This window comes from Paramormyrops kingsleyae, chromosome 8 (assembly GCF_048594095.1).
Source record: "Paramormyrops kingsleyae isolate MSU_618 chromosome 8, PKINGS_0.4, whole genome shotgun sequence".
Taxonomy (NCBI): Eukaryota; Metazoa; Chordata; class Actinopteri; order Osteoglossiformes; family Mormyridae; genus Paramormyrops; species Paramormyrops kingsleyae.
This window is the reverse complement of record NC_132804.1, coordinates 27,878,152-27,893,765: the sequence shown is the minus strand read 5'-3', so window position 1 is coordinate 27,893,765 and position 15,614 is coordinate 27,878,152. Positions and strand designations below refer to the sequence as shown.

At 42.3% G+C, this 15,614-nt stretch overlaps 1 protein-coding gene across 6 annotated transcripts in view; it reads left to right on the top strand.

The window, feature by feature from the left end:
* The first annotated feature begins 4,569 nt into the window (after nt 1-4,569).
* The window catches only part of slmapa (sarcolemma associated protein a), a 45,297-nt gene continuing 34,252 nt past the window's right edge, over nt 4,570-15,614 (top strand). For all 6 annotated transcript variants that reach the window (XM_023799626.2, XM_023799624.2, XM_023799625.2 and 3 more), the window contains exon 1: nt 4,570-6,131. In XM_023799626.2, coding sequence (XP_023655394.1) covers nt 5,934-6,131 — 198 coding nt within the window. In that variant the 5' untranslated portion in view covers nt 4,570-5,933. The remainder of the gene's footprint in view (nt 6,132-15,614) is intronic.

Below are 15,614 nucleotides of genomic sequence, written 5' to 3'. Positions count from 1 at the left end.
TCACAACCCTAAAATGCCACTAACTTTGAGGAAATGTATGTGTTTAGGTTTAGATTAAATTATGTGGAAGATATTGACATTCCCAACCGTGTGTGTGTGTGTAGATACTCTGCATTGTAGAATTTTATTTGATCATATAACAGAAGACAGCCTGAATAATAACAATAATGACATAATTTGGATCTAGAGTGAAAACTATTGGAATTGCAGTAAGAAGTAAGAGACTGTTTATAGTGGATAACAGAATTGCATTGAGCTGAAATTTGTATTGATTTGATATGTATTTTACTCATTGCTGTATGATTTTGCTATAAAATGTCAGATGGTAAATTCAGCAGATGGTACGACTTGGTTGTGACAAAAACGGTATTGATTTGAAGCACAGGAAAGGGAACTATCTTGGAACTCAGTCAGAAAGGCATTTTACAGTAACCAGTTGCTTAAATGAACACAGTGCAAGTCATTTTGAATAAAAGTATCTAGATCAGGGGTGGATAATCTTATGTGCAAAGGGCCAGTGTGTGTGCAGGTTTTGGGAATAACCTTTAGGTCAACTGTTCAAACCCAAGTGCGAGGACTCTTCAGCTAATCACTTCTCTAATTAATAATCTAATTAGGGAGTTGCAGCGAAAACCCACATATACAGCGACCCTTTCTGGATAAGATTCCCCACCCCTGGTCTAGATAGTGACTAAAACAAAAGCAGCAACCTTCATCTGGTCCACATGTAAGACACAGTTTATCATTAGCAGTTACCAGTTACTGGTTGTGTGGGCCTGAGAGATACAATTAATGTCATAAGTTACAGGAAGTGGTGGCTCTGAGGCTAGAGATCTGTGGCAGCAATTGGAAGGTCACTGGTTTGAATCTTGTAAATGCCAAGAGTGATCCTACTCTGTTGAGCCTTTGAGCAAGGCTCTTAAACCTGCAATTGCTTTGTCCTGGGCGTGATGTTAATCTACATCCAGCTCTGCAAGCAGGACCTCCAACTTTCAGGGAAAATTTGGGGGTTGGTGACAGGATTGGCTCTCCGGCCACTGGAAAACAACTTCACACTGTACCATTTGGGCTAGTGTGGTGCTGAGGTATCACCTGCCACATGGCTGCACTCAGGTTCTCATCCCTGAGGTGGTTTGTCATGTGGTGGGGGTGGCAATGCGCTGTATCAGCGTGTGCTGCTTACAGGAAGGTGGCTGTGGTATCCTTATAACCAGAGCCCTAATGTTAATATATGTGTGAGGAGTTCAGCAAAGTCCACTCTAAGTAAATAAGTTTCCTTTGGTATAACAGAGTAAATAACTGAGCCTATCTGCATGACTCATCATTGCGGATAAAGACAGAGGTTTCATTTTTTCCCCTTTAAATGACAGTTACAAGGTTGACAGAAATATCATGTGAGATCTTTTACATAAACAGGAAGGATGACCAGCAGTTGATCGATGCTAAAAACCGAGGCCACAAAGTAAATGTCAAAGAAAGGAGGTTTGGATGATAAGGAGAAGAACAGAAACTGTACTGTAAACTAATGGAACAGAATGAATTGGGACATTTTAAGTGTCCTAATGTGTCTGTGATTCCTGCAATGGTAAAAGCATTGGATCTAAGCATTGAACACGTAGGAAGGCTAAGAAAGTCGTAAATGGTTACTTAGCGTGATTAGCTACAGATACTTCATCCATGTTGGACAATACTCTGCTATTTACTGAGACTGGTGGGCACTTAAGGTACAACTGAAGATTTCCAATAGAATAAGAAATGCCACAGCAGAAGCCAGTGGTAATTCCATGTGTCCAATTGTGTCACTATTATTATTTTGTTGCTTAGCTGACAATTTTATCTGGTGTGACAGTTTTATCCAGTGACGGTCAAGCGGTCAGTTTTGGCATTTGAAACAATTCCTAATTTACTTTATCACTCAATGTTTTGTTTTAAAGGCATAATACATGATAGCTATATCTTTTGCAAGTGTCATGCTTGGTGTGACCTAGGCATTTATTATTTATTTGTCATTCATGATAAGAGTCAACCAAACAAATCTATGTCTGCATTCATGGTTTGGTGTGGGAATTTGTTTTTGATTCATTGGTATCTTGATTATTCATTTTGCTATGATGTGTTATTGCATTTAATATGTCAAATGTCTCTACTTTGAGCATGTATTATAAGAAACACTTTTAATGATCAATAGTTTACATTACATGAAACAGTTACAGTAATATACTACGTATCCACAGTACTTCAGTGGCAACTTGGCAAGCTAGTGTGATTTGGAAATATTGTGAATGCACAACATTACACTACTACTATAAAACTGCTAGAGGACGGATCAAGTTTACTGCAACAATTGCAGTAATTTCCTGCGGATCTAATGTGATTTAGTACCAGCCCTCCTGTAAATTAGTAACAGCTGCCAAATCTGCTACAAACAGGTATTTTTTTGCTAACATACACTTCCAGAGTTTCTGGAAAAGGCCTTTGATGTATAGCCAATGTCAGTATAAATACTTTTTTTTTGAGGAGGGTTTGGACAGTGTTTCAATAGGTACTCATGATCTAATCATCCTTATGTAATTATGTGGCTACAGGCCAGAGCTTTTGGAAACAGAAAATGTGATGTAAGGTTTGACCTGGTGAGAACACCAGTTAAACACAGGGTAACTACACAAGCGTTCACTGACTGCAGGTCATTTAGACATATAAAACCTAAATCTAGGAACATATCTTTGGATTGTGGGATGAAATTAGAGTACTCATAAAAAACTCACATGTGTACCAAGTGAACCTGCAAGGTGGACAGGGACACATGTGGGAATGTATTAAATCCATAACCCTGCAGCTACAAGGCGACAAAACTGACTTCTGAGCCACTGTGCCTCCTAAAAAGACATTCTATCTTAACAATATTTCTCTTAATATCCATCCATCCGTCCGTCCATTCACCGTCAACCATCTTACTGTTTTTTCTGAGTTTTTACTTCAGCAATCTCACTGGGGGCAGCTTGTGTTGATATTTGAATGCCAAACCAAAGACCCTAACCATACCACTTAATAAAACACTGAAAAGCATGCAGCTACCCTAACTGGTGCCTCAAATTGCTGAAAGCGTATGACTGAGCCAGCAATGATCTGCCATCCCGTCCAGGGTGTACCCTAGGCTTGTGCCCTGTGCTGCAAGAGATAGGCTCCAGGCTCCCTGTGACCCTGCTCAGGATAAGCAGTTAGAAAATGGACAGATCTAACTATGCAATGATCTAAATGAAGAGGTAACATAAATTCTTAATTCAGAGCATTACAACATTAAACAGAATAAAAATGTAGTGAAAAGAAACATTTTATACAAATGGCACAACCATAAAATGTGAAACATGAGGGACTTTCAAAGGCATCATACAGTTATATAGACATCAGCAATAACTGCTAAAACAGAAATAATTGCTCAAAATTTAAAAAATTTATTAAATATATTGTTAAAAAAAAACCTCCCAGATGTTTTCGTTTTAGTCCATCTTAGTATTTGTCTATTTTAAGCTAAAATAATTTAAAAATCATGTATCTAGAGAAAATGAATGAACACCTTTATATTGTTTTAGGTCTCCAACATTTCTCTCCTTTAGCTAAATTGATTAATATTGCATGTTGCAGTTTTCTGAACGACATGCTCAGGGACTAAACCTTCTGAGATTCTAGACAGAAATGATGCTCCCTTTAAAGAAAAAATATATCTATCATCCATGTCTTGAATAGTTATTTATGCACTTTTCTAAAATGAGCTTACTTAATTCCACTGACAGCACAAGAAAATAGCTTTCTGGAGACATTATTAGACAGTAATCGGAGAAGTTAATTTAGTAAGACATTTGTTTCACCGCACAACACTGGCTTTCTCTTTGCGGGTGGGGTTCTTCACTCCTGACTTCTTTGCTCTTATCTGTCTGATAATCACCTGAATCTTTTAAATCCTTTTTGTGTTTCAAAATTACCCATTCGAAATGTGAGGCTATTTAGGGGAAATGGTGTGGCTCAAACGAAATATTTTAAGAACTATGACACTTGAATTGTATTACCCTTTAATCATGAAACGCCTCCGACTGTATTCGGCTGCGATGGGCTTAAAGGTCGCAATAACAAAGCATCAGCATCCACTTATACTACGCAGAGATGCTTCGTATTGCTTGTAACTAACTGGTCGAACCTGAATATGGTACGCACAGATGCCTGGTATTGCTTGCACCAAACTACTACAATTATTTCAGAAATTTAACACCTCTAGGTTTCGGGAAATATAATTTACATGTCATGTTGTAGGGTGTTGAAGGTGTTGAAAAATCGACCACCTAGTGTTTTTGCTATCTAGCAATGGACGAATCCCTTGCATATTTTTGTTCAGTAATTTTTGAATTCCTCTTTCCCTGAAGTTCAGTGACAACCAGAACAAATTTTGCACGCGTCGCGGCGCTGCGCGCATTGGCTGCGCAGCAAGCGACCGTGTCCTTTTATTGGACAATGATCTGCCAGTGTCAAAACGGGCACCGCCCCGTGCTCCTCGCGTGCCCGAGCGCGAGCACGGCGTCGCAGCCCGGTATGTATTTCAATTCCAGTATGGCGGCCGTCGCTTGCGGAGAAGGGCGAGCTGTTCGGATTTGTCCTCGAATTTACCGGAGTAGACAATAATATATGGCCGGTTGATTTTTCTTTTCCCGTCCGGTATTTTGTTTATTTTTCGTAGGAACAACGTGGCCTATGGCTTAGTACGGAATATGTTGTAAAATCGTCGGGGAGTGAGCGGCGGTTGTGGCTGCGGCGAAGGCGTCTAGGTTTTCCGCGTTTCCCAGGAAAATAGAAAAGGAGCGGATCTGTTTTGGTTTTCGGGTCAGAAAGTTCACGGCGTCGCCGCTCGACCACGACCTCAGCCGCCGTCCGAAAGCGGGAGTGAGACGGACCGGGTTCTCACTCTCGGTTATTGATAGGCCTGGCTGGCCAACATATTGGCAACTTTTGGGAAAATTTGAGGCTGCTTTAGATACGCAGTGAGTGTTTTCGGGAGTTTGTCCGTGTTCCGGCGTATTAACTGCCGGATGCAGGATTTTTTGCGGTAAGACGTAATATTTAGTTAGCTGTTAGCACGGGGGTTTCGGCATGGGGAGTGGTAAGTGAATTTACTAGGACTGTGAAGTACGTGTACTTTTTGTAATAATGCACGTTGCTGGATAGAGACCAAAGAGTAGTCAGCTGTGAGGCAGAGTCTCGGAATTTGAGGAAAGTGCCAGAAACCTATATGTAAATGTGCAGCCGGCGGTGGCTGTGTGTCATTGGGTCGCAACCCGTCCAGTAATCAACTATAAGGGGTGTAAAGTGGGCCGAAGCGAGGGAAACGCTAGCGCTGGCTAGCTATTCGGCTAGCTACATGGGGAGGTATATTCGCCGACCCTCGTACAGGTCGCTGACAACTTAATATTTTAGAATTATTGCAGCCCTCCAGACTACTAGTATCGGTTAATTTAAACAGCTCTCGTCGATTTCGTTCGGGGGGACGTCGACGGTCGATGTGTCTGAAGCACTCGTCGAGAGCCGGGGAGCAGAAGTGTAGCCAGCCAGGTGAAGGTGTAGCGCGCTGCGGTTTGTGGGAGCTAGTAGCGTGGCCGCTGTGTCTGCTGGTTAAGGGGATCTAACTGGGTAGGATCATGGCCAGCACGTAGCATTACTAGTAGGGTAGGTCGTATAGTGGTTGTCAATGTTTATTTTCGGTCTACTGTATCTGTGGGGAGGTGGGATCCGGGTCTGAAAAAAAAAATCACCGGCTACTTACTGCACTAGCTAGCCGGGTTGGTCACTGCTTCTAATTGGCGAAAAGAGGGAATCCGGGAAAAAAGTTTGCCAGTCTGGATCACGAAACCTTGTCTTTCGGTTGGAGTCCCGCTCCCAGGCCGTCATCCATGCCTTCAGCGTTGGCCGTGTTCACCTGCCGCCCTAATTCACACCCCTTTCAGGAACGCCATGTCTACCTTGACGAGCCCGTCAAGATCGGGCGCTCCGTGGCGCGCTGCCGGCCGACCCAGAATAACGCCACATTTGACTGCAAGGTGCTGTCGAGGAACCACGCTCTGGTCTGGTTTGACCATAAAACGGGCAAGGTGAGTGTCTCTGATTTTTCTTTTAAAACTACATTTAAAGGAAATCTCTGGGTGCAGGGAACAGGACGAACCGGCTTCGTGGTGCGTGTGTAACGTACAGGATTGCGGTACCTGCAGATCACGGGACTTGCGAGTTGTTTTCTTACCCTGAGCCATTTTGATAAGGGAATGTCGGGCGTCTTGACATCGAGTTAGACATTTGTTAATACTCGTCCCGGCTGGTGGAAGTAGAGACAATACCGAAGGTGACAGATTGCACGACAGAGTTTGGTAAATATCGCTGGCTTTTCATGTTATAAAAGCTGAGGTGTCTTTGCATGCAGTACCGGCAAATCTAGTCATTTTCATGTAAATAAAAGCCACCCGCCTTCCATCTTAACGTCTGACATGACCTTACGGAGGTATGCTTGATAAGAGAAGCAAATCCCTGTGGTGGAGCTTTTCGTTCTTTCGTTTGCCAGGGCCAGCCGGTTCTGCCAGCGCACCGTATGGGTGTTGAATGCGGTAGTCGCATAAATATTCGGTTATATGCATGGCAGTGTAGCGTCGTGCATACATGTGATCGCATGCAGTCAAGATCCAACTTGTTTCGACTGTGTCGTTTTGGAAAGTTTGCTTTTGACAAAATGTGCCCGTAACTTTGATTGAATAGGAATTAATACCTGACATATTTTGTCATGACTCTGGGAGGTAAAATAACCCACTGTCATTTCTCCTTATTTGGCGAAGTAGCGTTAGTATATTAACTTATGATGTTATTTTAAAAACTTGGTTTAAACGACACAATAAGGTTAATAGAAAATGCTCTGACGACGTCATCCATGCAAGATGGAGTATGTGAAAAGGTAGATTTCTTTCCAGTTCTTTCCTTTATCAGCGCCAATCACTCCACTAAATTAACTGGTGTTTTATTTATGCCTAGTTGCTTTTAATGCAATTACTGCTGGAGTGGTAATCTGAGAAATTGTGTTCCAGTAGTGCAAATGTAATATTAACATTGATATAAACTGGAATGGAGTTGTTAGCATAATTAAGTTATGAAGCTTTTAACATAACTGTTTGAATTAACGTTCATGCTGAGGTGAAAACTTATGTTGCCATTGTATTTTGTGCTGGTGGTTTCCCAGACAAGGTTGTCTCTGAATGTGCAAATCTTTTCCTGGGTAGCATGGTTGGAGAACTCTACCTCCTGGGCCATGTCTGTTTACATGATGTTTTGTAGGCCTTTTATAGTAAATAATGATATAATTGTGATTCTTTTGTGTAATATAGGCTTAAAATTGCATGCAACAGGTTGCCCAAAGCATCTACAGAAAATTCAGCCAAAAATTATTTTAAAAATATCATGTTATACTGTCTGGTGGTGTACAATTCCTTTAGTCTGGGTTGTAATTTCAGAAAGGTTAGGAGAGTTCAGGTCCATGTGCGCGTTATTCTGGATGGCTTGTTGTATTTTACAGACACTGGTGAGTTTGCTACGGTGCAAACTGAAAGCATGTACATGTCTCTCAGTAACTGCAGACATTCTCTGCTGTTGCTCTTGGGCTTTCCTGCCTTTGTTGATGATGCTTTTTATGTACATCTGGTTGTTTCATTGATTATTTTTTCCCTTCTTGATCAAACATGATCGATTTCTCCTCTGGCATTGCGTTTTCCCCCTTACAAATGACTGTTGTTCCACCACTCCAAATTCAGCGGAAGCAATGATATTGCGATGCTGTTTTGAATAGCAATTGGCCGAACTGGGGAATTAACAATAGAAATTAGGTTATGTTTATGTAAATAAGGGAAATGGGGGTGTTGGGTGATTATGAGCCACACATTTGTTCTAAGCTTTTCTACAAGTTGACAGTCATTGCAGTCAGATTTGAAAGCTGTTATGTGAAATTATGAACATTTCTATGGAATGACCAAGGTGTGGTTCTGACTGTGTGAGATGTGAGTTTTCAGGGTGGTATGTTCAGTGTGGAAACTGCCTGAAGGTTTGTCTCAGTCCTACACAAATCAAGTGAGAATTTTATAGACACGCTTAAAAATGATGCAAAGATTCAATCATTGACCATGTTGGGTATTTGCTTTGAGCACCCAAAAACTAGACATACCTGACTAGGTTTTTCCCCCCTCTGAATTTTAACAACTGTTTTTGCATGAACTTGTTCTTCTGCCCAGCTAGTCCAAGCATGGCATATTACAAGCCTGTGTGTGAGAGAAATTCTTCCTCTGTGTGTGTGTTTCCAGATAAGAAGTGCTGATTTTAAACTGATCTTTATTGGTCAATTTTATGATTTGTGGTTAAGCTAATTATTCCTTTTTTGGTGGGGGCTTGGGGGGCTGGGAGTCCTTGCTGTACTTATAATTATGATGTAAGGAATTTATCTCTTATGTAATTCGTTTGGGCAGATTTCAAACTGCATTCAAAGATTTTTGGATTTGATCATGTGCGTGTTGCTACTCAAGGTTTTCTGTTTTTCCCTTATCTTGATCCTTCATTATTTGCTCTTATTTGGGTAGTGAGTCACTTCAGTAGGGTCTTTTTTAGTGTAAATTGGTCACTAATTGGTGAACTGGTTGACTCTTGAATTGCAAGTACTAACCCTTGATAAAATTTGCCCTTAGTTTGTACATGAAGTCTGTCTAATCTTAGTTACTGGGTTTCCATGGTCTGTGTGATGGTTGCTGGCCCTAACATGACTTTTTATTTTTTTGTGGTGTCTTTCCAGTTGTCACTGATTGCAGATTTCTCAGTTAAGACTCATCAATTTCTTATCCTGTTGCTGTCATACTCAATATTATATATATTTATTTTTATTCCTTAGCCTTTATCTAAAGCAGCTTTGTTTTTCACCTGTTCTGCCACTGAATGTTGAATTCTACTCCTCCCATTTATTATTGCCTTCCTTTCCTTGCAATTCCTCTGGCACTGTGCCAGAAAGATTATGCTGCTTGCACGACTGCTATGTCCTACCTTATAGGAGTAACCCATGGCTCACAGGAACCAGGCAGACTGCTGGATTAGCCAATCAGCTGATAATGTGTCCTGTCTGATTTTGTCGATCTCCCAGTAGTATAGTTGCAATGCTTGTTCCCTTAATGAGACCAAACAGACTTGTTTAGCCATCTGGACCTTAGGAGTCTATTTGTGCATCGACTTTGCAGTTTTAGCCAACTTAGGAACTAAGAATTTGCATCCCTTCACTGAATTATGAAGGTATGATGCAAACGGACACACCCACTGCCTGCAGTGAGGCCTGCTTGAGCCTGAGAGGATTTTGATCAGCCTAAAAGTTGATTTCCCTTCTGTGGGCATGGTGATTCTCCCTGGCTGGTCCAGCCGTCTCTGTGCTGACAAACCCAGCATGAGCGGCAGTAGGCTTTGCAATCATTCTGTCAGTAGCAGATTAGTGGGAATCTGTTGTGAAATTCCAGTGTTTTCCACACTTAAACATCTCAGCATTGGCTTCCTGTATGTTTAAGATTCTTCCCTTTCACCTGCTTACTGTGTTATGAGGTGCTAGGGCCAGTTGTGCTGGTGTGTTAATACACCCCCCCAGTGTGCTGACCATAAATATGTATGGAATGTGTGGTGTGAAACTGGTACCTGCAGTTCTAGCAGGACCAAGACAGGGACTTGGAAGTTATTCAATAGGGAAAATCCACAGATTTTCTTTGTTATTCCTTGAAATTCCCCTTTGAAATATGCAGTTGTCAGTGAAAGAGACCATTGAATGCCAGCTATTTTTGTCTGACTTTGACTTTAAAGCTCTTGCTTTGGTAAACTTGTGGTAAGCAGAACCATCAAGCTGAAAACACCATATAGATGTTTCCCTCCCCTGTGTCAAGACATGCCTACTGTGGTGCATTCTCATGGCTTATCTAAATTCAATCATTCATTTTGTTTGGCTTACGTGGAATGATGCAGAAACCAATGAACTTGTAATTATTCCTCCTCTTTTACCTTGATGCTCTTTGGAACATGGTTTCGTGGTCAGTTACCTGGGTGAGTCTGGGGAATCCTTTTAATGAAATTTTATTGGTTCAGACTACATGGGTAAGCTTTAGGAGGTTGGTAACTAAACCCTAGAAAATAATAAAGTTCTCTACTGATTGTTCTGGTTTCCAAAGATCATGTTGGCTGTGGTGTGGTGGGGGCTACGCAGTGGTATGGGATCCCCTTGTCGACACTTCTCTGTGCAACTGTGCTTGGCTGCTCTGGCCTTTCTGGGAAAGTGAGAATTCTGATGTTAAGGCTTACAATATTCGGCCGTCGTGGCTACATGTTTGCGTCGCATTGAACAGTTGACTTTTGTGTACACGCCTCTAATAATGTGAGGGAACACCAGGTTCCTCTCAACTCTTACACTGTTTGAAAGGAACAAGACAATGGAACAGTTTGGTGTCAGGCTCATTAGCTAGGTTCTTGTGTTTTTGCTTTGTAGAAAGGGGCTCTCGAAACCTTCAGAAGTGATAATTGAATTTAAGTGGTGTGACTCCAATAGGCTCTGTTGGTTTTATATAGCCTGTTTAGACTGGTTCTTTAGACCAGTATGATAAACCGGTCATTCAGTTAATTTCCAATCAAAATTTCACTTTACCCAAATTTTTCCTGTATCAGTATGTTTTTACTACCGACCACTGTAACATGAATGTCTGCATTGTGTGATAAGTTGCTTTTATCTCATGCCTTTGAGCTTGTTAAATATGATTAGTAATGGAATGCCAATCGGTTACACTTAGCCCTGTTTTTCTGCTTAGGTCATGTGGTAATTGGTAGATCCTTGCTTAGCTGTACCCATGCATGTGAAACAAAAAATCATTCCAGTCTGCACCACTGTTTCTTTGAACTTCAAAAGTATGATTCCCCCCCAAGGTAATGGATCTACATTGTTGAAACCCCACATCTTGGCAGTGTGTAACTCTGTGGGTTCGGGTTCTGTACCCTTGTCCAGAAGTTCACAGGTTCATATTTCACTGCTGGGACCTTTGAGCAAAGCCTTGAACTTCAACTGCTCCAGAGGTGCTGGCTGACTCTGTACTCTGACCCCAAGTTTTCCTCTGGTGATTCGGCTAAATAAAAATGTAAATATAAAAGGGGAGCTGGAAATAGATCCCCGTGCCAGCAAGCCGTCTGGCTCGCGGCACTCCAGAAAGGCCCGTAATTGCAGGGGCTGAACGGATGGTATGGGGAGCCCTCCCCAAGACAGGAAGTGCATGAAGGACAGATGGTGGTGGGGGTGGGAACAGGAGTGAGTGGGATTAGCAATCGTTGCTTTGCCCAGGTCCGCAGTTACGCCGCTGAGTGGATTACGTGTCTTGCCGGGATTGGCATCTACACTGCTTAGGAGAAGTGCATCTCTTAAGAAATCAGGCATAAATCATAATATCATTGTTGGCAATTTCACTATAGTCCTAATATCAAGTCTGGAATAGCATGGTTTAAATAATTGACAATTAAAGCTGACCTAGGCTGTAACTCGGTGCCAGCTCTCTCCACTGAATTCCGTGCTGCCTGCTTAGCTGCTTTAGTACAGCCATAGTGGAGCAAACATCTGCCTACTTAGACTCACTGTTCTGCAACTTCCTAGACTCATGGCGGTTATTTAAGCTCTTGTTTTTTTTTTTTTTTTCTGTCCTTCAAGCCTGTTGCTAGGATACCCCTAATCGCTTTTCCTGGCTTGAACTCTAGTTTCTAGTCTACCTTCGAAGGCAGCTGGTTTTGAAGTTTTCTGCTTCCGCGATAGTGGTGCTGTATGTTATGGAAAGAAGGATGGCTGCTGTGGATTTTGGGTGTCACCCATCTCAACTTGAGGCGAATGTAGTGCTGGAGCAGAGACTGCCCATTGCTCCAAGTGACGTCCATGAAACCGGAGCCACCTGAGTGACACTCCCAGCATCTATATAACTGCTGTGGGGCTTTTACAGCCCGGGTTCCTGCTCATCCTGCCAGGTACCTTATGGGCTAAGCTTTTCATAATCATATGTTTAAAAGGCTGTCATTTCTTTAGAGGCCTGCAGAATTTCCATATGCAAGTCAATTTACAGTATTTGTAAAATTTTGATTGCCCTTGTCTGTTCTGCAACACATGTGAACATGTCTGTAGGCAGCAACTGTATAATATAGAAGCTTTTTTTGGTGGGGGGTATGCAGATTGAACCCCTGCTCTTCACCTTAAGGCTTTTGCCATCAGAAAGTCAGTCAAGATTTGTAACTGTTAATGTTAAACTAAAACCAAATTCCTAATGGAGGTATTATTTGACTATCATGGTTAATGCGAAGTGGTTCCTGTAAGTTATTGGACAGGTGTGTGGGGCCTGACAGGCGAAAGGCCTTGGGGAGAAGGTTTGTGAGCTGTAGATAACATGTAGTACACAAAAAGGGTACAAAGGTTTGCTTTCTTTATCCTGTTTAATGTGTGTGCCTCTTTGAATTTCTCTGAAATATTTGCTTGGTCTGGGTCTTTTCTCATTTAATTTTTTTTGCCACCTATGTTGAATGTTGTCAGTCTTGTCTCCTGCCCCTATACTTTAGGGTGTGTATCATGAATTATTATTTTTTTAACATCTGTAGTTAAAAACGTGCTTAAGTTTGCTTTTTGTATCTATGTGTGGAGTGGATGCGGGTTGGGATAGTCATGGAGGTGAAGTTAGAAGCTGTGTTGTCTGGTCGGTTGTTACACCTTGGTCCTATGGCTGGTCTGACCTCAGGCTCAGTGGAAGGAGGGACTTTGGCAGCAGCGCAGACATATCAGCCTGGTGCTCTGCTCTTTGGCAGCTTACATTTGCATTGGCAAGCATCCTTTCGCAAACAGCCCTTGTTGTGATGGGCTGATTTTAAGTGATCCCTCTTTCATCATATTTGGAATCACTTGCTACTCTTTGGTTCTCCTCCCGAGGATCCCGGCTCTGTGTTTAGGCTGCTTCAGTCTAAGTTGCTTCATTTGGTGGTGTCTTCAGTTGACCATCTGAAGATGGCTTATCCTAATCACTTGGTGCAAGCAGATATCCGTGTGAGTGCCTGTGTGCTGCTGGGTTTCATGGCTGCTATAAAGGAGTATTAATTTGTGTCTTTTTTGGCTGATGTGGTGATTAATGTCACATCAGTTTGTGCTTGGGTCCTTTCCGGCTGGGTCATGTGCTTGCATGGTCAGACAAGCTAGATGGGCTTTTAAAATAACATTTTATGTGCATACCACTAGTTTGGTTGAGGGGTGAAAGCAGTGGTGAGGAGCTGCATAGATATGTGACCATCAAATATCTGATCTATCTGTGTGTAGTGTACATTGTCGTGCATATCAGGCAAGGCCTACCCCCCTGCTGGTTTAGTTTTAAGTGCTGATGGGTACCGTATATAAAAAGAGGTCCTTTGTTTTTCTTTTAGGAGAGAAGTTTGAACCATGCTCTGGGCATGAAAAGACATGTGCAATTTAAGAGACGAACAGAGGAGTGCCAGGTCTTCACAGAATGTGTGCTTGGTCTGTTGCACAATGCCTCTTCCCCCACTATGGATGTTTAACACTTTGGAAATATCTTTAGCAGTGGCCTGGTTTGTCTGTATGCTGGTCACTGAGCTTTTCTGAGGAGGATCACCAGGGATCCAGTAGTAAAGGTGAGCAGGTTATATTACAAAGCAAGTATCAGTGTAACATCTGTGGAAGAGTCAGACTACAGTCCTGTGTTTTTGTGCCAAAGGTTCGCATGCTATTTTGAGGATTTTTCTTTCTTTTCTCTTTAAGGAAATATTGCCTTACTGTCTTTCCAGTCAGTGTAGCCAGGATTGTGTTTTTTGTTTTTTTGTTTTTTTTTGTTAAGTTCTTGCCGAGAAAACAATTGGGGAAATGTAAACATTGTTGGGATAATACCCAAAGACTGAGATGGCAAGGGAACTGAAACAAATGTGTATCTGTTTTATTAGCGGGCCTAGTTCTCTCCCAGTGTACATCCAGCACTGTAACAAGGGCTGCTGTAAGTAGTACCTCTCCAGCTCTGCAGGAAATGTAGCACCAAGTCTGTATCATGTTGTGATGATGCCTAAGCAGGTCTCATTCTCTGGGCCTCATGCTTGAAATGGCGAGTAAGGGCATGCATTTCTTCTGCTCTGACTTCATTGCCTGTCTTATGTTCACTTTGGAGCAAACTGTTGCTGTTTGCTTTGTCTGGCTGCTGTAATCTGCTGGATATTTGTTTATATATGTTTAACGATGAGTAGTTGGTTAAAGCAATCCTGCAACTACGGATTGATATAAAGCTTTGTAAAGAAGTTACCTTGGGTGGCTCTAGCAGTTGAATCTGTCAGAATCACGTCCTCCGTCGTCTCCCAGTCTCAGCAGGCTAAAGCTTCTGGACTTGATGGTGTGCTGGTCTGTTTAGTGCTGTTTTGCACCTGAAATCCCTACTTAAATTTATCACGCTGCTGTTTGTCCATCCCGACTAACATTTATTTATTTAGCGAACAGGTGGGGATCAGCAGGGTCAGCCAGTGCCCCTGGAGCAAGTACAGGCCTAACACTAATGTGGTTACTCTGGCAGCCATGGGATTTGAACCTGTGACCTTCTAGACATGGGCACAGATCAGTAACCCATTGAGATAAACACAGTCCCATCCTGTCTTCACTGTCATTAGTGGGTGAGAAGCTGCTGTAGTTTAGCTGGGGAGCTGCCGTGTCTTTGCAGGAATTTGGAGTCGCACAGAGCGAATGTGGAAATAATTACAGCAGATGTTTCTGAAGTTATTGTGCTGGCCGCTGAGCGTATGTTTTACTAGACATGGAGGTGAGTCATGAGCCATACTGCCCTGCTTTTAGTCAGCATGTTGTTGTTTTTTTTTTTTAAATATATTTACCGTCATCATAGACCAGGAGTAATTACATCTTGTTTGCAAAAATCAATAGCGTTAAAACGCTGTGTATTTCACAAGCTGCAATATTTTCATGGGTCAAGAAATTCAGGGCGACTGTGTTTCTCCTGGATTACGGCGAGCAGCTTACAGGGGTTTTCCTTGCCGTTCCGCGTCCACGTACCCGAGGTAGGTGGGATTGGCCTGGATGCTGTAATCCCCATGACCCCTAGGAGCTGAGGCTGTGATGGGCGGAGCCAAACAGCAGAGGGTGCTTTGATGCCACTGTTTATTTCAGACCACTGGTGGCCTTTCAGTGAAACTGTAAGCGGTGCTTTATTGCTGCTTGTCTCTGCCTCTCCAGTCATCTGCTCCTAATACCGTGTTAAGGATGGTCATATTTTATAGGAGCGTCAGTTGGAAAAAAAATCGTTTTGAAGTTTTTATTTGTGTGGCTCATGCTTAATCCTAAAATACAGCGCAGTTATTGCAGAATCGTGAACTTCATTATTCATTAATTACACGTCGCGTTGGGTAACCAGTTTGGCGGGTGTTAGGCAGGTAGGCGTGCAGTCAGGTGATGCATGTTGTGGGCTTTTTTTGGTGGTGTAGCTCCTAATGGTAAGGACAACTGTTCTTTTTCAAAGATTCCT